Consider the following 25,586-nt stretch of genomic DNA (forward strand, 5'->3'; position numbering starts at 1 on the left):
TTTTTATTTGTGGGGAGAAATCGTCTGAGACTCTAGAAGGCAATGTTGTTTGTAATCTTTTGGTACTGGTCATACATCCAAGTTCTAAACTTCTGAGATGATTCCGCTATTAAAGACTGGACAAATCTTCTTGCATTTTTGTCTGATAATTCAAGCCTGAATCTTAGAGCAAAATTCTCTACTGCGTTTTTCTTATAGCAAGGAAGCCTGCTATTGGAAAACGAATCCACCATCATAACAAGGTCCTTGCTGTGCCTTCTCAAAGCCAAAAATCCCTTGACCATTAACTCTTGATAGATTTCAAAGCCCTTTCCAGATATTCCTCCAAGAAGCTCCTCGATCTCCTTTGTTAGCTTCAGAGGAGCTTCTATGTTGAGATTTCCTGGAGACATCTCCAATATATATCCAAAGTCAATGTGGATCATTCGGCCTTTGTCGTCAATCATTATATTTCCGTTATGTCTGTCTTTGATGTTAAGGAAGTAAACAACTAATGAATATCCGGCCAAGCTAGAAGCAAAGTTGCAAATGGCTGTAAGATACCCCTCACTTTCCTTGAAGCCGAATTTGTATTCAAAGTATTCTGATAGATTGTTGATGTTCTCTTTTCCTATCTGATCCCTTGATTTTGAATTTGGAATCACCTCTATAATTCCCGTTCCCGGAGACGTAGCTATGACTCTGTATGGATAGAGAAATATGTCTAGATTTGCCTGCTTGAATATCGACTCAAACATAGAGATTATTTGAAGAGCTAGCATGTCCTGTCTACAATCATCTCCGGATTTGAATATTAGTTGTTTGATGTTTATCTGCCCGCCTGGATCTTGAACCCTAAAGGATGCCATGAAGGGAACCTTGGCATGACTCTGAAGAGCTCTTGCAGACCCTCCCATGATTTCGACAATCTTGAGCTCAGGATAAAATGGAATATAAACCCCTGGAGACAGCTTTATCTTTGAAAGATGTTCATTTATGCGTCTTCTCTTTTCATCCTTTGACGATCTGAGATGGGGAATAAGTTCTGATGAGATTTTGGTAAGGCTACTAATAAATTCTTCTTCCTTAAGCAGAATGTCTCGTTCTTCTTCTGTCATTTCCCCCATGATTTCTTCCATGCATCGTGTAAATATGTCGTGGCAGTCATCTCTCTCTGTTCTATCTGATCCATATAAGTTTGCTTTCAAGTTCCAAATCAGCTGATGGGCGACGTATTCATCCTTGGCCAGATCCTTCAATGTGGCAAGTGCCATCTCAGACACTTTTTTATGTCTTATCATTTGAACAAGCTGAGGAACATAGAAAAGCATCTCACCTCTAAAGTCCTTAAGCCTCTCAAAGGCTTTGGATACCAGAGACGGATCATCTATCCTTCTGATTATTGTGAGGCAGTCAATAATTCCAAGAGATTCCATGTTAAAGAAGTATGATCTGTAGGATGGAGTGGAGGATCTTTCAAGTAGCTTTTGAACTATCTTTTGCTTAAATGTGTTCTGTATGTGTATAAGATCTGCTATATCGAATTTGGAGATTAGCTGGGTCCTCTCTGGGAACGAAAGATCGTCATTACAGGAGAAGTTTGAGACTGCAAAATAAAGTGCCCTGAAAAAGAATCTGTAAAACCCATTTGTCTCCATAGATAGTTTATAGCATATAGCAGGATCAGTCTTGAAGTCCAGTCCTCTGTGCAGTGCATGCTTCAGGAATTCTTCGGAGTCGTTTTCCCTAATCGATAGGATGTTGTAGGCCTTCAGAAGAATGTAAAGATCCTCATATTCAAACATATTTCTAAGTCTAAGCTTTAGAAGATCCAGAACTATTCTTATTATCGAGCTCTGGCTTCTTCTTGTGTATATCACATCAATAAGCCATGAAACAGATTTCTCTCTCTTTCTAATGCCTTCATCCAGCATTTCTATCTGTCCATTCCGGGAGACCGAGTGCATGGGTGATGAGCTGTGTAACGAAATACTTCCCATCGAACTCTCCAGACTTACAACACTGTCATTGGTTCCCGTATGAATTATATTATACATATCGTGCGATTTTTCTTCTTTAGAATTTAGTCCCTCTTCTTTTCCTCTAATTCCATATTTTCTCCTGTTTTCTTTCCATTGAATACTGGACATAAATGATTTGGAGGACGTTTCTTCGGTGTTCTCTGCGCTATTCCATCCATGGTCTACCATGAAGATGTCTGGAAACTCTTCTACAACTCCCATTCTGGATAATGTGTGATTGTATAGGTCATTGAAAGATTTAAAATGGCCTTTGGGAAGCTCTCCGTCAAAAAAAGAAATATCCGCTAAGCAAAGAACAACGTAATTGTAGAAGTTTGGTGCACATCTAATCTTCTCCAGCATTTGCCTGTATAATCTGCGGTATGAGTCGGTAACTTCTTCACTCAAAAATCTCTTACTTGTAAGAAGAACGAAAAGTTTCTGGAACCTTTGATGGATTTCTTTCATGAATATGATCTTTTCTTCTTTCTCGAAAATCTTTCTCAAGATAATCTCAATCATCATTAACGTTGTTTCAATTGTTTTCGGCTCTAGCGCGATGTTCAAAAGAGCATTTACATACGAAAATGTGAATTCATGGGATTTGTTTATGTATCCATTGTGGATAAGCTCTATCACACTGATCAAGCCATCTCGGGCCATTCGAATTCCGTCTTCATCTTGTATATACTCTAGTATTCCTGTATAGTTCGAGTTGTATAGCTTTCTGGACTCACAGTAGTACACAATCCCTAGAAACACAAGCATCCGTGGCTCAACATTTCTAAGGTTCAGGCCTGCTGCTAATTGGTGTAAGTATTTTACATTGTAGTAGATGCTTGAGGATATTCCAACTAGAGCCGGAGTCTTGAGAAGAAACAGGTCTACTTGCTCAATTGCTTCGTTTTCAAAAAGAAAGGAGTATATCTCATACAAAACATAAAGCACTTCCCGCTTTGATGGAATGTACGGAACAAGAGGAAGAACACCAATCAGTTCTCTGTTCTTTGTGCTCAGGAAAAACTTAAGGAACTCCGAAACAAGCTTATCTACATGGGCCTTGCTATACCTCTTCTCTTGGGCCTTCTTGAACAGGATAGAGTAAAATTCCTTCATAAACCCAAAGTTAGATATCTCGTGCAGACTGTGTAGAGGAAAGTCAACTTCGTTGATAAGGATGAAGTTTGAATACAGTTCAATGGTTTCTGGATACTTCACAATGAACTTTAAAAAGATACTGTTGAAGTCCCCCATATCCTTATTTATCCTGAGCTTAGATAGGAAGCTCAAGAAGTTCCATATCATTAAGTCTGTGTTCTTTGACTCGGAGTCTCGAAGACTATGGAAAATCTTTCGGAATGTATCGGCTATACTTTTGGTCTTTTCAATTTTTCCGTCTTGCTCAACCGCTTCAATTAAAGTTCCAATAAACTTATTTTTATAACTTGCATCCAGGTATGTAAAACAATTGGATGTAAACACCAAATATAGCAAGTCGTAAAGTGCACCATCCTCGTACAGACATATATTTGCCATCTGGATATGTATTCTAAACATGTTTTTTCCTGAAATAGGGAGGTCTTCAATAATCGGAAACACCTCATTCACTCTTTTTGCCACCTGCCCAGTTACCAAGGCATCAATAGCCAGTGAAGCCTTGAATACAAAAGTCATATCATCCTCCAGGTCCTTTATCTCTCCAAGAAAAACAAAAGTCTTGTAAAAGTATTCCTTAGCGAAAGCAAATATGTTTTTTTTCTCTATCTTTCTTTTTTTCTCGATCTTATCTTCCATCACCATTACAATAAGCCTTAGCGATAAAAGTAAGAAATCCAACTTTATATTTACTATGTCTTCTTTCAGACTCCACGAAGCAATCTCATAAAGAAGACCACTGGTCATTTTCCCACATAATTTTTCAATAAACATCTCATATTTGCTTGCCGGCTGTTCTCCTTGCTCAATCTTCCATATTGAGGCTTCAATAAAAGCATTTATAACCCCAGTCGAAGAAAGAGTCTCAGGCTCTACGATACTTATGTCTGCCATGATTTCTTTACTTACATACTCATTATCCAACATTCTGAGAAACATCACTATATACATTTCATAGAGCTTACTGCTGTATTCCAAGCATGTACTAGAGTTCTTTAAAATTGCATATGCATTCAATCCAAATCCCTCTTCATATGCTTCCATCTCAGATAACTTCTTGATATCCTCAAGAGTCGTTTCTCTAACAAGAGGTATGTAAATATCTTCCGAGCTCCCTTTTATTATCACCTCTATCTTCATGCCAGGAATGTTTGTTGGGGTGTAAGGTATTTATGCTATATGATCTTAAGCCTAAGTCTAATCCCGTCATCCTTCTATAAGACCGATCCTATGGTTAATGTAGAGCTTATAAGGTAATAACAATCAAAGAATGTGATTTATTTCCTTTCAAGTCCTGAAGTTCGACCTTTAATGCTCGTATTTAACATCTTCAAACCTATTGATCAGATCTTCTATCTTGTGTCTTCGGGTTTTTGACATTGTCATAAGATTTTCCTTTGTGATAATGCTGTCTATAGAGGCAAAAGGAGAAACATGTTTAGGTAACTCTTTTCCTACACAATAGTCCTCAGCAGAAAGTCTTCTTCTCTGGTTCAGACAATCAAACAGATACTGGGGCTGCACATATATTGTATTCTCCATAACTTCATCCACTCCTTCAGAGATGTGGATGTCTGCCTTGCACGGGCTTTCCACCACATCTCCTCCACAACTTAAAGCAATGAGTCTTAAACTCCCTTCAATGGTTTTGCTTCCTATATAGAATTTTACGTCTTGGAATATTCCCTTTCTGTTGTTATGGGACTCATACACCTTCTCTAGTTTGAAAAGAACCAACTTACAGTGCACCATAAGAAGAGGGACCGAATGAGACAAAAGAGAAATGTCTATCTTTCCAGGATCGTTGTAAATAATTTCCATCTCTTCAGACTCTGAATCTTCTTCCTCAGAAGACGATACAAAATCTAGGAAATTGGGTTCGCTCCACTCAAATTTACGGGGCAAATCTTTCTTCTCCTCCACTATGTCCTTCAACTCGGCACCTGGGTACGGAACAAACCAAACCACTCTTATCTTTCCTAGAGTTGTCTGGTTATAAACCCCTGCCTTGGACATATAGGAGCACTCAAGAAGAGACTTTCTTGCAATGAAATTCTCAAACATTCCAAGAGTTTCTGATATCCGATCGTCAAGACCCAGCATCCTCGCTAAATACAAATTACCAAGCGTATGATTTAGTTCATCAACTGCTTCTCCCAATCCTTTACATCTGCTTCTAATCAAATCTACATAGCCGTACTCCTCGTGACGGATATTTTCGATTTTGTATTCCAGTCCAGTTCCAAGATACTTTTTCTTTCTGTCCTCAAGCTTTCTATTCTTGATCAGTATCTTATAGACGTCGGAGTGGACAAGTTTATTAGCATCTGATATCCTGTAGTAGAATCCATCTCCCTGATCAACTTTCCTATTGTTCTTCGGGATGTAGGGATGAACTTGGCACAATGCAACCAGCTTATCAAACTCCTTTTCCTGTAGATCTAGATTCTTCATGACCAATTCTTTTGAAATGTATTTCTTTTGTGGCTTTATGTAATTGCTTCCCATTGAGGGAGGTAGTTTTTACTCCATCAGAAGAACAGTGGAATAATATTTCTTAGGCCGTTTCTAATGGAAGTTCCATGGCCAATAAAATAGCAGGATCAAGCCCTAGGGATGAAGGACCTGAGAACATATCTATCGGAAAGCAAGGTGGAACATCTATATCAATTATTTGAGAGGCTTGGAATAGATGAGTCTCAGCTGTTAGCAAAACTTAAATATTCCGATTTGGAAAAAATAGGAATCGAGAATCTCATAGAAAGAAGAAAAGTTTTCGATATAATCAATGAGATCAACCAAGACATATACAAAGAGGATATAGAGATGAACGAAAATGACTCTTACAGAGATGAACTTCTTTCTTTTCCTTTTGGGCATAAGGAAGAAAGTAAGTGTGAGCACCAGCCTCTTGCTGGAAATATTGCAGAAAGGAGCAGCCTTTTGTTTGGAAGTGGAGAAACTATAAGCCAGAGATTATCTTTATGCTCTATGCCAAAAAGAAGTAGTCTTGAAAGATCTTTAATTGGGCTGGACGAGCTCGATCCAGATAGTAGCAGGACAATTTTGGAATCACGCAACACAAATGCATCTGTCTTGGAGGATATTGTGGAGTCTGGGACAGGACTAGAAAAGATATCTGTGTGTGTTAGAAAAAGACCTACCACTAGTCCAAGTCTGGATATTGTTGATGTTGAAGGAAGAGGTGTTGTAGTCAATGAGGAAAAGCTTCGAGTGGATTTAAGGCCGTATATTGAACGTCATCGATTTGAATTTGATTACTCGTTTGATCTTGACAAGAAAAATATCGATGTATATAGGGAGTGTGTCAAAGGTGTTGTGAATCATGTGATTTCCGGGGGGTTTGGAACCATTATAGCGTATGGACAGACTGGAACTGGAAAGACGTACACGATGCTGGAAAAGGACATAGGGATGGTCTATTTAGCAATTAAGGACCTTATGGCTTTCAAGAATTGTGGAGCCATAACGTTCTGCGAGATATACATGGGGCAGGTCCATGACCTATTGGATGAAGGGAAAATCATACAGCTGAGAGAAGTCAATGGGGTTGTGCATCTTTCTAACTCAAAAGAAGAGCAGTTCTGTGGATATAAAGAAGTACTTGAAATTATTGCCAAAGGAATGTCACTAAGGAAGACTGGTGTGACAGGGGCAAACTCTAAGTCTTCAAGATCCCACGCAGTGATTCTGGTGAACTTTTCTGAAAGGAAAATAGAGAAGAATGATCAAAGAGTTCATTCAGGGTCGATTGTATTTGTTGATCTTGCGGGGAGTGAGCGTGGAACAGACAGAAAGGAGATGGGATCAGACGTCAAGAACGAGGGTGCAGAAATTAACAAAAGTCTTCTGGCTTTGAAAGAGTGCATCAGAGGAATGGAGAAGGACAGGAAACATCTTCCGTTCCGCCAAAGTAAGCTAACACAAATACTTAAGAATTCATTTGTTGGGAAATCCAGAACCTGTTTGATAGCTACAATATCTCCAACACCTGAGAACGTTGAACATACTCTGAATACATTGAGATATGCAGCCCGAATAAAGGAAAGCATTTTACCTCGAGAGAAGAGAAGTAGAGGGCCCTTCTGTGGTAGGACGTCTATAGGGCAAACCAAGTCATCTGATACAGAAACTAGAAAAGAAATCGAAAAGAGCCATCCTGATTCTCCCAGAACGGAATTGTTTAGTAGTAAAGAAAACCTTGTGTGCGAGATAAGAGAAATATTGCAGAGAGCCGAATCCAGGATTCCATTACTAAAGACCTCAAAAGAACTTGAAAGGATGTTAGATCTCTGTAAAAAAATGGAGTATGAGATGGAATCTAATATAATGAAATATTAAACTTTATATCGAAATTCCGAAAACTTTTATACATTTACATTACTAAACCTAATTTAATTCAATTTCCGGCAGGATGCAGATATTAAACCAGTTATTAGTGGATGCGGCTGGTTAGGCCTTGCAGTGAACTCAGGATGGAATTGTACTCCGACAAAAAACGGATGCGATGTAAGCTCAAAGATCTTTGCTGCTCTTCTCTCGTCGCTGAATCCTACAAACCTCAGGCCATACGAACATAGTGAGGAAACCTCGGATCGAACAACCTCGAACCGATGTCGGTGCCTCTCTCGGATCTTCTCCGCTCCAGAGTACAACCTCTTCACAAGTCCGTCCTCAAGCTCCACCTCGTATCCCCCAACTCGCAGTTTCTTATCAACCACTCCGTTCTTGTCGCTGATAAACCTGACAACAAGGTTCTTCCCAGACGGGTTAAACTCCTCGGAAGATGCATCCTTCATCCCAAGAACGTTCCTGCACATCTCGATAATCGATAGTTGGTATCCAAGACAGATCCCAAGAAGAGGAATCCTGTTTTCCCGTGCATACCGGATCGCCGAGATCTTCCCCTCGATCCCCCGTGCTCCAAATCCTCCCGGAATGATAATTCCATTGCACTTCTCAAGATCCTCTGTGGTGTACGAGTCTGCATTGATCCATTCAATCTCAACATTCACCCCCACAGACGCCCCAGAGAACCTCAATGCATGCACAAGAGACGTGTAGCTGTCAAACTCCGGCGAGTACTTCCCCACTATCCCGATCCTTACTGTGTCCTCGTGCTTCTGCACAAGTCGTTCAAACGTCTCAAGTATCTCCCGATCCCCCTCCTTCGACGAAATCCCAAGCACCTTGTTCAGCGACTCAACCATTCCGTGCTCTTCAAGGAACTTCGGCACAAGATACACCGACTCCAGATTCGGAAGCCCAAACACATTCCCAGGCTCCACCCAGCAGTTCTTCGATATCTTCTCCCGCGTCTCCTTGCTGGGGTCCCGCACTCCCCTGCACACAATGATGTCGTAGCTGAGCCCGAATCTCCTGAAGTTCCTGCACCCCATCTGGATACTCTTTGTTTTCTGCTCCCCACTCTCTAGCTCTACAAGATGGTCTACAGACACAAATGCACAGTTGCTCCTTCCAACAATTCTCTGGAACTTTGCAAAGGCGTCTGTGTATATAGACGACTCGCTCTCTCCAACAGTTCCCCCAAGCTCGATAATCACCACGTCTGGGATGACCCTACGTCCGCTCTTGAAGTCTTCCACAGGAGTCTCCGCCACCATCTTAATTCTTCTGATAACATCGTCTATTGCATGTGGATTAATCTGTAATGTCTTTCCAAGAAAATGACCCTCCTTCTCACGCTTAATTAAATCTTCAAATAATCTTCCACTAGATAGACTGTTTTTTCTAGAAAGATCAGACATATTAAACCTTTCATAGTTTCCAAAATCCATATCGCATGTATGTCCATCGTCAAGTACATAGACCTCACCATGTTCCCGTGGATGGATCTCCCCAGCATTGTAGTTCAAATAAGGATCTATCTTAAAATGAGTAGTGTTGTGCCCTCTTGACTTTAGTAAAACGCCAATGCTACTACTTACTATACCTTTTCCAATACCAGAGATAACACTTCCACAAACCATAATATATTTCATTTTTAGGGATGCCTGAGAATTAACTTCTTTGAAGGAATCTAGATATTCGGATAATTTAATTTTAATTACAAACTTTACTTATTTTCAATTTCACTCAATAAAAGTTTTTTGTCTTCAGATTCTTGAAAAACCAACGAGCAGAGAGAAATAAACTCTTCTGAGGAGATAAAAAGCTTACCATTTCTATATCCTTCAATCACTTCCGCCCTATTTGAAGATAGCACTTGTTTGTAAGATTTCAACTTCCCTTGGCTTCCTATAGCTCCTGCAGGAAGGTGGAAGGAGAGATCAAGGATGTAATCAATCAATATTGGAAGGTTTTCAATAGTACTTCTCTTTGCCATTTTCAATTCCTGGATTTTCTTCATCAAGTTTTCACCAAGCATCTCAAAAAATTGGATTTCAAACAGACTCATATTAATTTCAGGTACAAACAACTCCATGTTTTCAACAAACTCCACATGCTTTTCTTTAAAATAGAGTTTGAGAGTTACTAAGGGCTCGTCAAGGGCTACATTGATCCTTGATGATTCCTTGATGACGTCAAAGAATAGTTCCTCTTTTCTTTTGGACAACTCGTCGGCAAGGCAATGCCCAGGATAAACCCTCAAGAAATGCGTTATGTCAGCAAACTCAATAAAATAGCTGTAAATGGAGGGCTCATATCTCTTCGGATCAAATAGCTTCTTTATCGCTCTATTAATAACTCTTACTCCCTTCTCATGTCTCTTTGACTTCAACTTTCTGAATACTTCAAAGCATTTTTGAAATCTTTTATAGCTTGCAGAGATGGATTTTGGCATTCGATTGGAAAGTTCAAAGGTTTTGACGGCCTCCATGTCCCTTGGTCCCTTTGTCATCTCGATAATTTCCTTCATGACAACATCAAGCTTCCACTCGACAACATTGTGAATGTAAAATTCTGTATCTCGGAAGAAGGCATTGCTTGCTTCTATCGATTCGTCGGAGAGGTCTTCTTCCACAACTGCATTCTTCATATTGTCCCTTAAAACCCCAAATATCACGTGAGACATCATTTCATACTTCGAAATCTCCTCTAAACCCATTATAGCTTTTCCTACCAACTCACAGTGGGAAAGATCTCCGGATTGGCCTTTAAATACAAAAAACAGCGACAAGTCATCTTGAAAGACCTTTATGCCAATAGGCACAATGTTTAGCATATTCTTGTGTACTATTGACCTTAATGAAAAGTAGCATTTTTCTTGTATTTCCATGTATCTGGCTGAAAGCTGGAAAAGGGTTTCCACATCCTTTCCTATCTTGAAAACCATCGGCCCGTCGCCATGCCCGCTCTCTAGGTCCTCCACCTCCCCGGAGCCACAAGAGTTAATATATTTGAGAGCAATCGAGTGATTAAGAAATTCCAGCGATTTCTTTAGTACCACATCTCCATCAGCAATCTTAGAAAAAATTGCCTCTAGATCGCTTATACTTCTGCATTCCTTAGAACCCAAGGAGAGCTTTTCTATATCTTCAAGGATGTTTTGGTATTCATCACCAATCTTCTTTATTTCCTTCTCCAGGCTTATAGAATCAGTTCTCTTGATCTCCTTCTCTATTCGATCTAATTCCTTCTCTCGCCCAACCTTCTCATCTCGGAGTGAAAGATACCTTCCATAACACTCGTCAACATCCCTGATTTTGTTGAAGAGTTTGTCTATCTTTTCCATCGGAGGGATAAAACCACTATTGCATATTCATCAGATATCCTTGAAGAGAAAATGGATTTGGATGAAGATGTTTTATTTCTTGGAAACATTCCCGAGAGCTTCAACAACGAGCTTCTAATAGAGATGCTGAGTGTTTTTGGAGAGATTAAGGAGTTCAAGCGTGGTAAGGATCTAGAAGGGACAGACTCAAAGTGGGTGATTGTAAGTTACTATGAGAAATCATCGATCAGCAATCTCTATTGCAGCCTGCTGAACAGAGACCTGGGACAGGGAATGGTGGTTGTTTTCCCGCAAAAAAAGGAATTACAAGCTTGGGAGGTCTCGGACGAGATACTCGGAAGAGTTGACGACATTGCAAAAAGATATAAAGAGAGACTCAAGAAAGAGGATTGCTTAGAGAAGTTTGTTTCCAGCTATGATTTGTTGTATGGTAGTACAGGAGATGGGCAAGTGTTTTCTGAAGCACTGTCAAAGTGGCTGGATGAAGAATCGGAAATACGCAGAAGATGCAGAAAGGCCGAGAATGACTTTGAAAGAACTGCAGAAAGGAAACGACAGGAAGAATATTATTATCTATCAACTTATGACGATGACAGATCTAATGATTTATTTTATACTGATAGAGTTTCTTGGGCACTTAAAAGAAATAAAGATGATGTTAAATAAATTCGGAAGAGTCTGTTGGTAAGGAATTTATTTGTCTCCAAAATTTTGTGAATGGAGGGTAATCTTGAGACAAGGATATCTAGGGCCTTGGAGAATGAGTTCAAACCTGCAGCCTTAGAGGTTAGGAACACTACTGCCAATCATGTGGCCCATAGGAAGCCCGAAGATGGAAAAGTTCTTGAAACACATTTTTACGTCAGGGTGAAGTCTTCGGCATTCAACGGAATGGTAAGTTAATGATCGCCGTATAATTTAAGAGATTTGCAGACAGGCATAGGCTTGTATATAAGGCACTTGAATTTGCTTTTGAAAAAGGCCTTCATGCAATTGAGATGGATTGCGATTCTGACGTCCAAGAGTGACTAGGATTATCTTTCTTTAATTTAAATTTAATTTGATTTGATTTAATGGTGCCTTTGTCTTAGAAACTTCAATTTATACCTTTTTGGTAAAAAGAATTTATTCTTTTTTTTGTTTTACTTTAAATAATGAACAAGGTTTTTGGCCATGCTTCACCTATTATATCTTGCATTTGCCTTGTGCCATGAAGTTCCTGATGTATGCACTAGTTCTGGGATGATAGCAATCAACTTTGTAGATGGACCAGTCAGGGGAGTGACCGATAAGGTTCTAAACACTCTGGAAGAGCTTGGCGTGAAAGCTACTTTTTCGTTTACGGTGAACCAGAAAGCCGTCGGAAATGTAGGGCAGTTGTATAGGAGAGCAGTCAACGAAGGACATACTGTAGGATTGAGAGTCGATCCAAGGATGGATGAGGGATACCAAGATATGTCTCAAGAGGCCTTGGAAGATAATATTGACCGGGAGATAGATACAATCGACGGACTCAGTGGAACTGAGGTGAGATATGCGTCTGTGCCCATATCCAATGGAGAGGTTAGCTCTGAGCTATATACCATCCTTACCCAGAGAGGTGTTCTTCCCCTAGGATATACCTTCTGCCCATATGACTACGACGACCCTATAGCCGAATTCGAAGCCATGATAGAAGGATCAGATCCCAAACACCATTCCTTCATCATCTTAATGCATGACGGACAGGAGGGAGATACTTCACGCTTGGAGAAGATGGTGGAGATAGGAGAGAAAAAGGGATATACTTTTACTAACATGGATGAATGTCTTCGAGGCTATAAAGGCTCTCCTGGAGATCCGGAGCTCAATCTCAGAGGAAAGGGTGCTGCAAGCCTCGCTACGTTCCTCCCTTTCTTCATGCTATTGGGGCGACTTCTCTAAAGTATAAATAAATATACAAATCTTATGATCATGTAATTATTTAATGGGCTCATGAATGCCTTCGGCATAGAAATCCATGTACTGTGTGATCTCTCTATCGTTAGTCCCATATTTCTCGATATGGGAATGTGTTTATAGAGACAGGACTTAAGCGTTAAGCACGACAATAGGCTTTATATTCTATATTTTTAGGATATTTCTTCCTCCTTTTCATCAGAGGTCTCCTGACAGCGGGAATCAAGCAAACACAGGCTGGGAGGAAGCAGAAGGTTACATTCGGAGCAGAACCGGATGGTGTCTTTGCTTACGTCGTAGTACCCGGGATATGGCTGGTAAGAAAGATGAAATTTACCATATCGGTTCTCCACAAACCCATATCCCTCGTGTACAGACTGCTTAATGTCAAACCCGTTCACGTGGTTGAAGTCTGGACTAAAGAAATATCTATTCATCAAAAACTCCACATCAGAGACCCACCCGCTGTATGGGCCAGGCGACTTCCGGGCGTAGTACTTTGCTCCTTCAATTCCTAACCAATGAAATGCATCTCTTATCCATTCCAAAGCAAAATTGAAATCTTCGTCTCCATCGGAGATCTCAGTACTCTTGAGACAGTAGTTTGCAATAAGGACAAATTTGTCTAGTTCACTAAAAAACTCCTCAAGAAGATGCTTTAACTTGATTTCCTTCTTCAAGCTCTTGGTCTTTTGCTTGAAGTAAAGGTCTTCAAGAACCACAGTATAGTTATTTCTTCCTTCTGCATTGCATAGGAACTTCGGATTTGGATGGTTCCTTCTATTTTTCTCGATAGCCATATCAGAGATACTTGGAGTCTTGATATTTTTATATAGATTCTCTGCCTCCTTGAGAGAATATATACTCAAAAGCCCCTCACATTCGTCTGAATCTTTGCAATCAGAACTGCTACTGCCATCATTGCTTGATAAATCTTCTTTATTTTCCTCATGGAGATCTTTAGAGGTAATAAATGGCCCTACTTTGGAATCCGAGTATCCAAGATTAAGACTTTCTTCTTCGCAATTTTCAACAGAAGTGCCGTTCTTGAACAACTGTTGTATCTTCATTTTCTCTAAAGAGGACTTTTTCAATCTTGTTGGATCATTGCTTATGTCTAACTCCACGTCATTCAAGGAGCTCTTAATTCCTTCCTTTCTTCCAGAAACTTCCATCAAGGGTTGAGAAGGGTGGCGCCTGTAAAGACTCAGTTCAATTTTAGCCCAAAAGAAAGAACATACATGAATGTTAGAGAGTCATTCATCAGTACAAGAAAGACAAATGTGTCTAGAGAAGATTCCGAGAAAGATTGCTATGAGGAGGAATACTATAAATGGAGGATACGTGATTTGAAGAGAAAGATAAGAGACATTAGGAAAGAAATCATTCGGGCAAAGAACATTGGAACTTCCGGAAATGATCCTAAAATTTATTGATGTCCATAAATACTTTCAAGTCTTCATCGGTAATCTTCTTTCGGGATTCTTGATACCTTAAAACAAATTCTTGAACAATAGAAATACATTTCTCCTTCATTTCCCTGCTGGTAATCTCTCCCTTAATGTATCCCAACCGATATCTTTCAAGCTCCTGATCATCATCCAAGAAATATCTCAGATATTCAAATGGGACATCCACATCGATATTTCCTCCCTTTTCCCGATGTTCTTCCAATGTTTCCCTACCCCCAGAATAAGCATGCACTGTAATCTTCTTTCGTATTGTTTCCGGTGTATCGTCCAAATATATGGAGCTATTTGGATCGCTAGCAGACATCTTTCTATTCACACCTTTGAGATCTGGAAGAAGGGATACGTATGCAGACGAAGGCTTTCTCTCCCCAAGCGTATTTGCTTTGTCTCTTGCCAACCTGAAGAACGGGTCCTGATCAACTGCTGCAAAAACAAGACACATTGCATCCTCTTCAATAAATTTAAAAGAGCTTGGAAAGCAGGGTGCTATTTCTTTTGATGGAAATCCCACCTGCCCTATGTTGCTGGATGTGTTGAATCCAAAGATCTTAGATACCTCATTGAAGTTGATTGTCTTCGATATCTTCAGGACATTTTTTTCGAAGTGATGAGAAGATTCAACATTAGAAAATATATACGTCAGTTTTGGATCAAAACCTAGTGCTATAATATCCTTCATGTTTTCTTTCCCATACGATATAGCATCCTCGAGTTTCATATTTTTCCACAGGAACTTCTCGTCGTCAGTTATTTGAATTACAAGATGTACTTTGAAAGTGTCCTGAATGTACTTACAAAGAAGGAAGGGGATGATGTGGCCAATATGCATTGCCTTCGAGCTGGGGCCTCTTCCTGTGTACAGATAGAATGACTTGTTCTTGGATACTTCATCAAGCAAAAGGTTAAAATCCCTGTGCCCAAAAACTATGCCTCTCCTAAAGAAGTAGTGTGCTGGCTTGTTTGTAAGTTGTTCTAAACGCTTCACTAGATCCTGATTAAAGCGCTCGCAGCCAAACTGATTAACTACCTTGTCGTAGTCGATGGCCACAGGCGTCTCGCTTGTAGATACAACTTCCACGTCCCAAGGTGTAATCTTTTGTTCTTCCATTTAGGGGAGGCATGTTCACATTTAATATAGTTGAAAGACCAAAAATTAAAAAATTAGCTTCCTTTGGAAATGGCGGAAATGAGCTCTCTAAGCAAAAAGCTTTCTTCAAGCATAATAGGAATAGACCTGGGAACAACCAACTCCTGTGTGTCTGTAGTTAAGAATGGGGAGCCTTTAATAATAGAAAACCAAGAGGGAGAGCGCACCACACCTTCGGTTGTGTCGATACTTGGAGACGAAGTTATTGTAGGCAACCAAGCCAAGAGTAGGATGTTAATGAATCCCAAAAACACAGTGTTTGCATCCAAAAGACTGATAGGCCGGAAACTTGAGGATCCAGAGGTGAAGAAGTATGTAAAGGGCCTTCCTTTCGATACAATGTCTCACTGTAACGGAGATGTTTGGATAAAGATTGATGGAAAGAAGTATTCTCCAGCACAAATAGGTGCGTTTGTACTTTCTAAGCTCAAAAAGAGTGCAGAATCATTCTTAAATCATCCGGTTGCAAAGTCGGTCATAACAGTTCCTGCATATTTTAATGATAGCCAACGTCAGGCAACAAAAGATGCAGGAAGAATAGCTGGGCTGGAAGTTGTAAGGGTGATCAATGAACCGACAGCTGCAGCACTTGCATATGGCCTTGACAAGCTGGCAAAGGGAAATATTGCAGTCTATGATCTCGGAGGGGGAACCTTTGACATTTCTATTCTTGAGCTGAGCAATGGAGTGTTTCATGTAAAAGCTACTAACGGAGACACATTTCTTGGAGGAGAAGATCTTGACAATGAGCTTGTGAAGTTTATTATTGAAGACTTTAGGTTGAAGGAGGGAGTTAACTTGGGTGAAGATATAAATGCACTAACGAGAATCAAGGAGTGTGCAGAAAAGATAAAGAAGGATTTATCTTCGTCTCTTTCCTCAAGAATCAACATACCATACATATGTAGTATTGAAGGAAAGCCAAAGCATCTAACCAGAGAAATCACCCGGGACGAGTTGGAGAGAGTGGTTAAGAAGATTGTGGATCGTACTATTGAGCCATGCAAGAAAGCACTTAGGGATGCAGGGATGGAGGGTTCGGATATCAAACACGTGATACTGGTGGGGGGAATGACCCGGATGCCATATGTCCGAAGGGTAGTCAAGGAGGTGTTTGGAATTGAACCTTCTACCGGTATCAATCCCGATGAAGCCGTTGCAAAGGGAGCAGCATTGCAGGGAGGAGTTCTTACGGGAGAGGTTGATAATGTGCTTCTCCTGGATGTTGCACCTCTAAGCCTAGGAATTGAACTCCTTGGAGGAGTGTTTAACAAGATAATAAGAAGGAATACAACAATTCCATTTAAAGAAACACAGACGTTTTCTACGTCAGAAGATAATCAAACAGAGGTGGACATCAAGGTATACCAGGGGGAGAGATCCATGGCATTGGATAACAAGTATCTAGGACAGATCAAGCTCAAGGATATTCCTCCTCTTCCTCGAGGAGTGCCTAGGATTGAAGTGACGTTTGAGTCCGATGCTAACGGGATGTACAAAGTAACTGCACAGGATAGTGTCACAAAGAAGCCGCAGTCTCTAGAGATAATTCCATCTAGTGGATTAACAGAGGAGGAGATAAACAAAATGGTGGAGGAAGGAGAAAAGCATAGACACTTAGATGAGATAAAAAGGAGGAAAGCTGAGCTTATTGTTTCTTCGGCCGAGTTTCTTCGAAGACCATCCTCAAGCTTGGCAAAAATCTCCAAGGACTGCTTAGACACGATTAAAAGAGCTGTGTCTGGAGAGGAGTTTGATTTGGAAGAAACAAAGCAAGCACTGGAAAATGCAAAGAAAGCCATCTCTTGATAAAGTATCCGTTTGCAACAAAAATATCTATTGCTATTTAATTTCCAAGGGATATAATCTGAAACAAAGCAAGATTAGATGTAATGAAACATGTTGATAAACTAAGAGCCCCCGAAAACAAAGACTCATGACTACAAATTTCAACAAAGAAGTTAAAATGCTCCGTGAAACTGAGGAGAACAAAAGATGTGCAGACTGCTCTGCACCAAATCCCCCATGGGCGTCTGTGACTTACGGGATATTCATATGCTTTGATTGTGCTAGTATTCATAGATCCCTTGGAGTCAAAACGAGCTTTGTAAAGAGCGTGAATCTGGACATTTGGGATGAAAAGGAATATTTGTTTATGAAGCATGGATCAAATGAGAAGTTTAAGAAGTTTCTGGAGCATTGCAAGCTTGTTGGGCGGGAAATGAACGAGATTTACAACAACAACCACATCAGGAAGTATGGTGAAAGCGTTAAGAGCCTTGTTGTGAAGGAGATAGGAGAAGAGGCATTCAACAGGCCAAGGACTAGTACGGTTCCTAAAGAGCCAAGAGACTCGGAAGACTGGAGAAAGAGGTCTTCTACGGATTGTGTAAATAGAAGCAAGAGGTCCCATGGTACGCCGGGGCTTGAATCCATTAGTACGGGCTCGCTTCAGAGCTCTATTTCGTCTACTTTGTCTATTGTTGGAAGCGCGATTTTCTCGGGAGCAAAGGTAATTACCGGAAAGACTGTGGAATATGGAAGCATTGTTGTTAGCTCTACAAAGAGCATTATCAAAGACAACTCTTCTTCATTATCATCTATCTTCAAGAAAAAGGATTTAATTCCAAAGGATCACATAAAAGTCCCTGAAAGACAGGAGGTCTATCCAAGGCCAGATAAGTGGGACTAGAATACTAGATATCTAATTAAAACTTTCGAATACCTCCGAAGCTTTTAAACTGTCCAAAAGATCTTACATTTTATTTACAACGAGTGCTGTGAAATACTTGTATACAAGAAATACATACAGAGAGATCTTACAGAACATTTCAATCTTTATCCGTTTCTTTTGTTTGAAGAAATCCAGAGCACTGATGGAATCTTTGGATCCTTTCTTCTGGATCTCGTAAACAAATAGTAGGACAACAAGAAACGATGTGTAGCATAAGGAGAGAACCTGGGCAGCCATAATCAAAGTAAGTAACTTGAACTCTATGGCTGCAAGCCGAAGTATCCTATCGCATGCATTGTAAGACGATGCTCTTCTACCCTCTGCATCCAGCACCGCCTCTATTTTATAGAGCTCAACAATACAGAGTATGACACTCAACATAAGGGAAATAAAGAGTCCTATAGGATTCATTGGTAAGGGTAGAATATTCGGACCTTGAAAACTTGATTTATTCATCTCTAAGCCTCATGGGTCTATTGGTTGAAGATGTATCTGTGCATGGAGTACAGAAGGTTGTAGATGGCATTTTCCATGATATTTTCATCGCACTTCTCAAGAAGACGTCTTCGATAATCAACCTTCCCCACTTTAGCCATTTCAAGATCCTTACCCTTCAGATTCTTTTCTTCTTCCCATGCTTTTCCGTAGCTTTCGATGAGCTTTAGAACCTCCTCTCTCTTAGTCCTGACATCCCTGAGCTTAAGGTTATCTGCCCATGTTTTCCTGTGAAGATTAAGGAGCATCTTCTGCTCGAGATCGTTTTTCCGGCATGTTATGTTAAACGAATAATAGTGCTTGTTAAGCCCGTGGATTATGGATATGAGAGTGGGTGTCTTAAGATATCCTATGTTTGATGTCACTTGTCTTGGCTCTCCTCCAAGCACTCCTAGCTGATTGTCGATGAGTCTGAATGCATCAATCACAACCTTTCCCTTGACACTCTGAATGGGATCGACAACCACTGCAACAGCTCTTTTACATAATTTTTCGAAGCTCTGCTGGGTACTTATGTCCACTGTACTGAGCCAGCATCCGAAACCCGGGTGGCTGTGATACCATCCAACCACTGTCTCGTGTCTCCCCGTAGCCTTTAGTATGCTCATCATCTCCATCTGGAAAATAGGATCCACAGACTCCACAGTGACATTTGTCCCACTCTGAGGCATGGCAAATACATCGACAACTTTCACTGTGTATTCATCAACAAATTCCCCAAGCATCAGTCCCATGACCTCCAAAGGAATTCCCGCTCTTCCATGTTTGAGCATTTTCAATAGTGCAAGCGAAGAAATCTGGACTGTCTCAGAGGCGTCTGATGTAGGTTCTCCATCATCTACCCCAACAAATCCATTAAACATTTCAGGGTTTGGATTTCTTTCTTTTAAGCTCTTGGAACTAGCCTAAAGATCACTTATCTTCGAGAAAATCAAATCCAGGATCCTCCAACTGAACCACTAGCTCCTCAAGAATCGCTTCCAGACTTTCGATGCTCTCCGATATCGATGCCCCGTCTAGCCTTATCCCGCTGTCTAAGCCCCTTATCAGTCTGTTATAAGCTTTCTCAATATTCTCTTTCATTTATTCCAACAAAGTAACAGGGCTCGCCACTACAAGAAAGAAAGAGCTTCACTAGGGTATCTTTCTTTATTACACATTCTTAATAGGCAGAGAAAACATAATGCCAGAGAGGGTCGTTAATGAAATAATCATCACCCATGCATCTGGTATCAAGCCGTAGTACTTTGTTTCAAAGTCTACTCGAAACACCATCTTCTCGGTTTCTCCAAAGTATTGAGTGACATCAACCAATTCGAATCTTCGGGGCTCGTACTCTACAACATCGTATCTGTAGTATCCGGGAAAGGAGATTTTTAGGGAGTTCCAGGTAGAGGCCCCATGGGAAGCTGATGATATATATGTATTTCCAACCTTAAGTGTGTCGAACGAACTTCTTGATATCTCGATGTTGTCTGCAAATACAAAAACTAGAAACAAAAGAAACATTTTGACTACAGGGCGGGATATTAGCCAAAAATATATTTGCTGTAAAACATTTAGGAAACTCCTATGGCAGATTCCCTTGGGCCTTATTCCTTGGATAAACTCCCGGCCCATGAACATCGAGGACACGTCTTTGGATGCGAAGAAAAGATTCAAAGCTCTTCTTGCAAAAAGAAAGAAACTGAGAAAACAGATTCGAACCATTGAAAGGGAAATGTTTAGGCACGAGACTGTGTATTTGGAAATGACCCAGGGATCTCCCCTTACAAAGAATGTGGAATATTATGTTTCAAACAGGGCAGAGAAGAAGAAGTATAATGTAGACGACAAAATGAGAATCTTTAATAAAAACTTCCCCAGGACCGATCGGTAGAGAAGGCTGTGTTTGCAGAGCTCCCTAGTTTGGTCGAGTAAAAAATTTTCAAGACCCCTTCCATATGAAAGGAGAGGATCGTATAAGGATCTTGAATACCCAGACAATACAAGTGGAGAAGGAAGATCACACCATTATGAATCCGTTAAGGTGGTGTATAAGTAAAAATTTCTATGGAGAGAATGTGGAGCTCGTGGGGTACACCATCCCACACCCCTCCGACGATGCTTCCAACTTAACCATTCAGTTCTCCAATGAGTCGTCTCAAACACCTCCAAATCTCTTTAAGAAGATGATGGAGGGCTTGGAGTGTATGGAAGCCATCGGAAGAAAAATGGAAAGTGAGATAGAGAAGTTCGAAGGCAAATTTAATAAATAGAGGACTTAGGTGTCATTTGCTTTTAGGCCCAAGGCATGTGCCCTAAGAAAAGCCTATTCATTGCATGTGTAGAACAACATTAATGGATATCCACAAACATCTTTCATCTCCAAAATTTTTTCTACGCCTCCTGCTCCATATCCATGCCAGCCTTCCCCGTCCTTGACATAGCAGTAGCTCATGGTATTTTCTTCTGTTATAAAAGAACAAAGAGAGAAAGTGTGGCTTCCAAGGCTTATATTCGAACCGTTCAGTATATCGATGCCTCCCTGTTCTTTTACGACAAGTACAAGAACTGGCGGCTTCTTGGTTATCTTTCTATTTTTAACCTTTAGACTCGAATCAAAGGCCTCTTGGATATTGGAGAATCCTTTTAAAGACACCCTACTCTTTTCAAAAGAGATCTCCTGAGATTGGCTTCCAGAAACAGCTTTTCCCTGAAATATCTCTACAATTGGAGAATATTCCTTGTAAAGTAGCTTAGGCTTGGCTCCTTGGGTTTTACCCATGGTACTCCATGTATCCTCCTCAAAGTTGTAGTATTCGCAGAGCTCGTCGTGGATCGCCTGAAGAAGTTCTGAATATATATCTTCGTATACTTTCGAATCTGACTCCATTAAAAGATCGCTTGCATTGGTTTTCTTCTCCTCCATCAGCAAGCGAAGAAATTCCGAAATTCTGAACATTATCTGGCATTTTTCTATATCTTCACCTTTCTCTCTGAAGTTCAGGATAAAGTTGTAGAAGGGAGGAAGCCTGACAAGACATATCAGTAAGTTGAATATCTTTTCGTCAGACTCCACGTATTCAAGATCCACAACTCCAATATGCCTTTCCACAAATAGCTTATTTCCTGAGAGTAGGATTTTGTTCCCATTCAGTCTCCCCACAGGCCTCTTTGGAAGCCTAGGCGGCTGTCTAGTGACAATATTATATTCTTCCTCGGCCGTCATTTCGTTCAAAAAAAAGACACAGGACTCTGGTTTTGTTCTCATTAGTCCGATTCTCAGGATGTAAATTTTTAAGTTCATTTGAAGAGCTAATGAAATTCTCCCGTAGTACACTTCGATTTAAGAAGGTAAGAGTTTTAATTAGTGTTAGGACTGATTCAAAGATGCAATGATGTCTAGTATTTCTCTTCTGCTCATCACAACAGAAGATGAAATCGACTCCTGGATGCTCAGGTCGAAGTAACTAAACAAGTTCAGGATGTGCAGAACTATTGGACTTTTCAATGACAAGCTGTGGAGGTGAATATCAGAGTTCAGATAGTCCCTTGGATTCAATCCAAACACAGCCTTAAAACACCCCATAATCGACGTCTGTATTCCAAGAAGCTTAAGATAGCTAGAATTGTCGACTCCATTTACATGGACCAGTTGGTTGGACCTTGAATACAGCATAATACTATTCTTCCTAAACCCTACTCTGGAAGATGAGAGTCTTCCCAGATTGGTTTTCATCTCCACTCTCTTGACAAGTTTAGCTCCATCCATGCTTATTATGTTATTTGGAGAGTAGGTGTATGCATGAATTGTTCCCTTGATGTCGCAACACACCATCGAAAGCTCATTGCCAGTAATAAGAAGTTCTGTAGAGGTTGCATTCTTAAGAGGCTCGCTAGAGCTTATCAGGTGGAGTCTAATTGGCTTGGACTGGAAGAAAAAGAACGACAAGCCTCTATAAATGTCGGATGCAAGAATGTAGTTTTTAACCACAGATATAGAGGATGTAAATGTGTGCAAGTCATGGAAACCTATGGGTATTATCCCGCTGCCCCTGTCAATTTTGTAAATCATTATCTTGGTTCCCAAACATAGTACAATCTTACCACGAACTTCAGAGCATTGGACAATCGATCCCTTAGTCTTTTCAATTCCCAAAACCTTGAGTTTACAGTCTTTGAAAGGGCTCTCCAACGACGGAACAACAGAAATTATTTCTAGTACATGAAGCCGGCCTTTCGCAGGCCTATCTTCTCCTTCAATGAAGGTTGTGCAAACAAGTAGAAAAGGGGACTTTCCATAATTTCCCTGCATATCATCCAAAACGAGATACTGGATATCAAAGACATACTCGTTCTCTTCTAATTCATAAGTACTTATATGCTCGTATTTCTCCGAATACAGGTCGACATAGAACCGATAGGTGTTTACAGGAACTCCACAGTCTTTTCCATTCTTTGGGGAAAACTCAACTTCTTCGCATGAGGCTACTACCATGTACCGATCTGCATACTCGATGTGCTTTGGTGTTCTAAGAACTGGAATCTTTTTCCCAATAAATCCGCTTCCAAAAACATATCCGTTTTCAATGCTGGGGACTCTGCAGACCATTAGATAGCCTTTGGAGAGTTGTATCACATCGTCTCCATCCATAGCTATTGAATTTAGAGTGTACTGACTTCTGTACAAAAAATGTCCCTTGTCTGTTGGAACCATAAATACGTTGGTTGTTGCTTTTATGAATACCATTGTACCCACATTGTAAAATGCCTTGGTCTCCGGAGATAGATTGAAGGCAATGTGTCTTGGAAGATGTATTTTGAAAAAGATTACTTCAGAAGGAAGGGTTTCCCTGAGAAGTGCCTCCAGCCCGAAGGATTCATATGCAACCATGTAACCTCCTTTCAATCTGAAGAGCATAAGAATCTTGGTGCCCGTTGCAAGCATGGCCATCTCTATAACGGCTTCATCATCGTTCTTCTCCGATAGATCTATAGGTACAGATGTCTCCGATGAAAATCTTATCGCGTATGGAACGCCTCTTATTGAACAAGGAGGAAATTGCCCCATCCGTTTGTCTATGTCGAAGATGCTCAAAAGATCATCAGAAAGAATAAAAACCTTATTCCCGATATCTGCAAAACATGTAACGTTAGGGATGCAGGTAACCACGGTCATCTCCCTATCATAAAAAACAAGTCTTTTTTCGGAATCCCTTACTGCAAGAAATAATCCACTACAAATTATTTTTGCCTCTGCCGCTTTGCTAGTAAAGTCTCCTCTACCACCTTAAGGTTATGATCCATTCCCAACCAGAAGGTAGGTGTAATCTGAATTATTCCAGTGCCGAACTCCGCAAAAAGTAACGTGTCCATATCTTTAGCATATTTTCCATCCACTTCCAAAAGACTCTTTTCAGGCCATTTAAAGACCTTTGTATCCCCTGCTCTACCCAGAATGTAGAAGTCTAAGACCCTTGAACAATACAAATATCTTCTTGTCTTCTGAGACTTCAAGATTTTCAATGGCATAATATTGCTTACAACGCGTACTCCGGGCTCTAGTCCTTCAACAACAAAGACTGCTTCATTTTCTCTTTTCATCGCCACTTCATTCAAAAATCCGATGTTTGAAATCTCGTCAACTTGATGGAGAGTAAAAGTTTCTCCAGCTCTTGACTCAGAACCTTCATTGAAAAGCTTGGCATACTCTTCATCTTGTTTCTGGGTTTCTTGGTCTTTGTTTCCAAACAGTTTAGAATACTCTTCCAGTACACTTCTTTCAGCCGGGATGACATTTTCTTCTGTCCTTCGCCGGAGGCTCTTTATTTCAAACAACTCCGAGCTGTCGCCTATAGATCCAACAAATAAGAGGTTCTCCACCTCTCCTATGCAACTGGCTATAGATCCTCTTCTCTCAAACTCCAGAGATGCCCCTATGATTCTTTTTATGTCCATCGATATCTCGAGTCTATATCGATCTCCATTTCCATTGAATATCAGGCAGGTGTTTCCTCTCGAAAAGAAATTTACATCAAAAAGAACTACGTCGTTAAGTGCTTTGCCCGCTTCACATGCTTCGGACATCCTATTCAAAGGAACCGAGTACGAGCTGCTTGTAGATCTTATTAATATAGAGTTGTGTGATATAAACAGTAGGATGGAACCGGCACATACCACCTTAAATGTTTTTGGGGGAACTAGAAACTCGTCGATAGTATGGAATTTTCCTGCACTTAGATCAATCGAAAACACTATGGCATTGTAATTCCTTACAACTGTGTACTTCTTAGGAAGCGAATCGTACACCAGACACACAGTGGGAATGGAATAGTTTTCCAGAAAAGTAAAGTCGATTGGATTCTTGATCTTTCCATCGATATCTATAAACTTAAAGACCTTTGCGTTGAACATCCCAGGAAACAAAGGAAAGACACTAAAATAACGCTTGTTCATCTGAAACATCCCTAGATCAGTGCCTATTCGGACATTCCTTATATCTTCGTCTTTGATGTCGAACTCATCCTTTTCGAAAAACTTTAAAGACGTTGTCTTGAATTCGTTTTCCTGAGGATCAAACCTCACAAGAGAAATCTTTGCCTTATGAAACAGAAAAACTAGACCGTCTTGGTCTGGAGATATCCTATACTTTTCCACCTGGCAAACTCTCTCAAATAGAATATGCTGCTTCACCAAAACCAGCCCCGAGCCGTACTTCCAGAGTCTTACGATGTTCCCGTTATATGTTAGAAACGAATGTGTCCCGGGTATAAAGAACCCTGCAGAACATCCCTCGACGCTGTTCCATGGACTCTCTTGTGAATATAGGTAGTTCATTGGGGTTGCAATTTCCCGGTGCCAAACCCGGTTTTCCCACCGAAGACCATATTGCAAGCAAATCTCGCACTGGAAAAAGATGAACATAGGGGTATAAGTTTAATACAGG

The 25,586-nt window shown here is 40.4% G+C and overlaps 22 protein-coding genes across 22 annotated transcripts; 9 read left to right on the forward strand and 13 right to left on the reverse strand.

The window, feature by feature from the left end:
- Nucleotides 1-32: 32 nt before the first annotated feature.
- Eint_110300 (phosphatidylinositol 4-kinase) lies at nt 33-4,295 on the reverse strand (the record flags this gene model as incomplete). Its single annotated transcript, XM_003073844.1, has 1 exon — nt 33-4,295. One exon carries the CDS (start codon nt 4,293-4,295, stop codon nt 33-35), a length of 4,263 nt encoding a protein of 1,420 aa, XP_003073890.1.
- Nucleotides 4,296-4,463: 168 nt separating this feature from the next.
- Eint_110310 (pescadillo N-terminus domain-containing protein) lies at nt 4,464-5,663 on the reverse strand (the record flags this gene model as incomplete). Its single annotated transcript, XM_003073845.1, has 1 exon — nt 4,464-5,663. One exon carries the CDS (start codon nt 5,661-5,663, stop codon nt 4,464-4,466), a length of 1,200 nt encoding a protein of 399 aa, XP_003073891.1.
- A 108-nt stretch (nt 5,664-5,771) lies between these two features.
- Eint_110320 (kinesin-like protein) lies at nt 5,772-7,517 on the forward strand (the record flags this gene model as incomplete). Its single annotated transcript, XM_003073846.1, has 1 exon — nt 5,772-7,517. The coding sequence occupies one exon, from the start codon at nt 5,772-5,774 to the stop codon at nt 7,515-7,517; it is 1,746 nt and encodes a 581-aa protein (XP_003073892.1).
- Nucleotides 7,518-7,570: 53 nt separating this feature from the next.
- On the reverse strand, nt 7,571-9,178 carry Eint_110330 (CTP synthase; the record flags this gene model as incomplete). The annotated part of the gene is made up of 1 exon (XM_003073847.1): nt 7,571-9,178. One exon carries the CDS (start codon nt 9,176-9,178, stop codon nt 7,571-7,573), a length of 1,608 nt encoding a protein of 535 aa, XP_003073893.1.
- A 74-nt stretch (nt 9,179-9,252) lies between these two features.
- Eint_110340 (uncharacterized protein) lies at nt 9,253-10,872 on the reverse strand (the record flags this gene model as incomplete). Its single annotated transcript, XM_003073848.1, has 1 exon — nt 9,253-10,872. The coding sequence occupies one exon, from the start codon at nt 10,870-10,872 to the stop codon at nt 9,253-9,255; it is 1,620 nt and encodes a 539-aa protein (XP_003073894.1).
- A 51-nt stretch (nt 10,873-10,923) lies between these two features.
- Eint_110350 (uncharacterized protein) lies at nt 10,924-11,538 on the forward strand (the record flags this gene model as incomplete). The annotated part of the gene is made up of 1 exon (XM_003073849.1): nt 10,924-11,538. One exon carries the CDS (start codon nt 10,924-10,926, stop codon nt 11,536-11,538), a length of 615 nt encoding a protein of 204 aa, XP_003073895.1.
- A 51-nt stretch (nt 11,539-11,589) lies between these two features.
- On the forward strand, nt 11,590-11,900 carry Eint_110355 (BolA-like protein; the record flags this gene model as incomplete). Its single annotated transcript, XM_009163646.1, has 2 exons — nt 11,590-11,770; nt 11,806-11,900. The coding sequence occupies 2 exons, from the start codon at nt 11,590-11,592 to the stop codon at nt 11,898-11,900; spliced, it is 276 nt and encodes a 91-aa protein (XP_009161910.1).
- Nucleotides 11,901-12,045: 145 nt separating this feature from the next.
- On the forward strand, nt 12,046-12,795 carry Eint_110360 (chitooligosaccharide deacetylase-like protein; the record flags this gene model as incomplete). Its single annotated transcript, XM_003073850.1, has 1 exon — nt 12,046-12,795. The coding sequence occupies one exon, from the start codon at nt 12,046-12,048 to the stop codon at nt 12,793-12,795; it is 750 nt and encodes a 249-aa protein (XP_003073896.1).
- Nucleotides 12,796-12,983: 188 nt separating this feature from the next.
- Nucleotides 12,984-13,985, reverse strand: Eint_110370 (uncharacterized protein; the record flags this gene model as incomplete). Its single annotated transcript, XM_003073851.1, has 1 exon — nt 12,984-13,985. The coding sequence occupies one exon, from the start codon at nt 13,983-13,985 to the stop codon at nt 12,984-12,986; it is 1,002 nt and encodes a 333-aa protein (XP_003073897.1).
- Nucleotides 13,986-14,051: 66 nt separating this feature from the next.
- Nucleotides 14,052-14,246, forward strand: Eint_110375 (uncharacterized protein; the record flags this gene model as incomplete). The annotated part of the gene is made up of 1 exon (XM_009163647.1): nt 14,052-14,246. The coding sequence occupies one exon, from the start codon at nt 14,052-14,054 to the stop codon at nt 14,244-14,246; it is 195 nt and encodes a 64-aa protein (XP_009161911.1).
- Nucleotides 14,233-15,390, reverse strand: Eint_110380 (tryptophanyl-tRNA synthetase; the record flags this gene model as incomplete). The annotated part of the gene is made up of 1 exon (XM_003073852.1): nt 14,233-15,390. One exon carries the CDS (start codon nt 15,388-15,390, stop codon nt 14,233-14,235), a length of 1,158 nt encoding a protein of 385 aa, XP_003073898.1.
- A 78-nt stretch (nt 15,391-15,468) lies between these two features.
- Eint_110390 (molecular chaperone DnaK) lies at nt 15,469-17,238 on the forward strand (the record flags this gene model as incomplete). Its single annotated transcript, XM_003073853.1, has 1 exon — nt 15,469-17,238. The coding sequence occupies one exon, from the start codon at nt 15,469-15,471 to the stop codon at nt 17,236-17,238; it is 1,770 nt and encodes a 589-aa protein (XP_003073899.1).
- A 127-nt stretch (nt 17,239-17,365) lies between these two features.
- Nucleotides 17,366-18,121, forward strand: Eint_110400 (putative Arf GTPase activating protein; the record flags this gene model as incomplete). The annotated part of the gene is made up of 1 exon (XM_003073854.1): nt 17,366-18,121. One exon carries the CDS (start codon nt 17,366-17,368, stop codon nt 18,119-18,121), a length of 756 nt encoding a protein of 251 aa, XP_003073900.1.
- A 63-nt stretch (nt 18,122-18,184) lies between these two features.
- Eint_110410 (uncharacterized protein) lies at nt 18,185-18,574 on the reverse strand (the record flags this gene model as incomplete). Its single annotated transcript, XM_003073855.1, has 1 exon — nt 18,185-18,574. One exon carries the CDS (start codon nt 18,572-18,574, stop codon nt 18,185-18,187), a length of 390 nt encoding a protein of 129 aa, XP_003073901.1.
- A 62-nt stretch (nt 18,575-18,636) lies between these two features.
- Eint_110420 (metal-dependent protease) lies at nt 18,637-19,521 on the reverse strand (the record flags this gene model as incomplete). Its single annotated transcript, XM_003073856.1, has 1 exon — nt 18,637-19,521. One exon carries the CDS (start codon nt 19,519-19,521, stop codon nt 18,637-18,639), a length of 885 nt encoding a protein of 294 aa, XP_003073902.1.
- Nucleotides 19,522-19,570: 49 nt separating this feature from the next.
- On the reverse strand, nt 19,571-19,741 carry Eint_110425 (uncharacterized protein; the record flags this gene model as incomplete). Its single annotated transcript, XM_009163648.1, has 1 exon — nt 19,571-19,741. One exon carries the CDS (start codon nt 19,739-19,741, stop codon nt 19,571-19,573), a length of 171 nt encoding a protein of 56 aa, XP_009161912.1.
- Nucleotides 19,742-19,810: 69 nt separating this feature from the next.
- Nucleotides 19,811-20,167, reverse strand: Eint_110430 (uncharacterized protein; the record flags this gene model as incomplete). Its single annotated transcript, XM_003073857.1, has 1 exon — nt 19,811-20,167. One exon carries the CDS (start codon nt 20,165-20,167, stop codon nt 19,811-19,813), a length of 357 nt encoding a protein of 118 aa, XP_003073903.1.
- A 109-nt stretch (nt 20,168-20,276) lies between these two features.
- Nucleotides 20,277-20,537, forward strand: Eint_110435 (subunit NuA4 of histone acetyltransferase; the record flags this gene model as incomplete). The annotated part of the gene is made up of 1 exon (XM_009163649.1): nt 20,277-20,537. One exon carries the CDS (start codon nt 20,277-20,279, stop codon nt 20,535-20,537), a length of 261 nt encoding a protein of 86 aa, XP_009161913.1.
- A 64-nt stretch (nt 20,538-20,601) lies between these two features.
- On the forward strand, nt 20,602-20,916 carry Eint_110440 (DNA-directed RNA polymerase I and III subunit AC19; the record flags this gene model as incomplete). Its single annotated transcript, XM_003073858.1, has 1 exon — nt 20,602-20,916. The coding sequence occupies one exon, from the start codon at nt 20,602-20,604 to the stop codon at nt 20,914-20,916; it is 315 nt and encodes a 104-aa protein (XP_003073904.1).
- A 53-nt stretch (nt 20,917-20,969) lies between these two features.
- Nucleotides 20,970-21,911, reverse strand: Eint_110450 (uncharacterized protein; the record flags this gene model as incomplete). The annotated part of the gene is made up of 1 exon (XM_003073859.1): nt 20,970-21,911. One exon carries the CDS (start codon nt 21,909-21,911, stop codon nt 20,970-20,972), a length of 942 nt encoding a protein of 313 aa, XP_003073905.1.
- A 102-nt stretch (nt 21,912-22,013) lies between these two features.
- On the reverse strand, nt 22,014-23,819 carry Eint_110460 (pre-mRNA cleavage and polyadenylation specificity factor; the record flags this gene model as incomplete). The annotated part of the gene is made up of 1 exon (XM_003073860.1): nt 22,014-23,819. The coding sequence occupies one exon, from the start codon at nt 23,817-23,819 to the stop codon at nt 22,014-22,016; it is 1,806 nt and encodes a 601-aa protein (XP_003073906.1).
- A 65-nt stretch (nt 23,820-23,884) lies between these two features.
- On the reverse strand, nt 23,885-25,564 carry Eint_110470 (pre-mRNA cleavage and polyadenylation specificity factor; the record flags this gene model as incomplete). Its single annotated transcript, XM_003073861.1, has 1 exon — nt 23,885-25,564. One exon carries the CDS (start codon nt 25,562-25,564, stop codon nt 23,885-23,887), a length of 1,680 nt encoding a protein of 559 aa, XP_003073907.1.
- Nucleotides 25,565-25,586: the final 22 nt, after the last annotated feature.

Source organism: Encephalitozoon intestinalis, chromosome XI (genome assembly GCF_000146465.1).
Source record: "Encephalitozoon intestinalis ATCC 50506 chromosome XI, complete sequence".
NCBI classification, from domain to species: Eukaryota; Fungi; Microsporidia; family Unikaryonidae; genus Encephalitozoon; species Encephalitozoon intestinalis.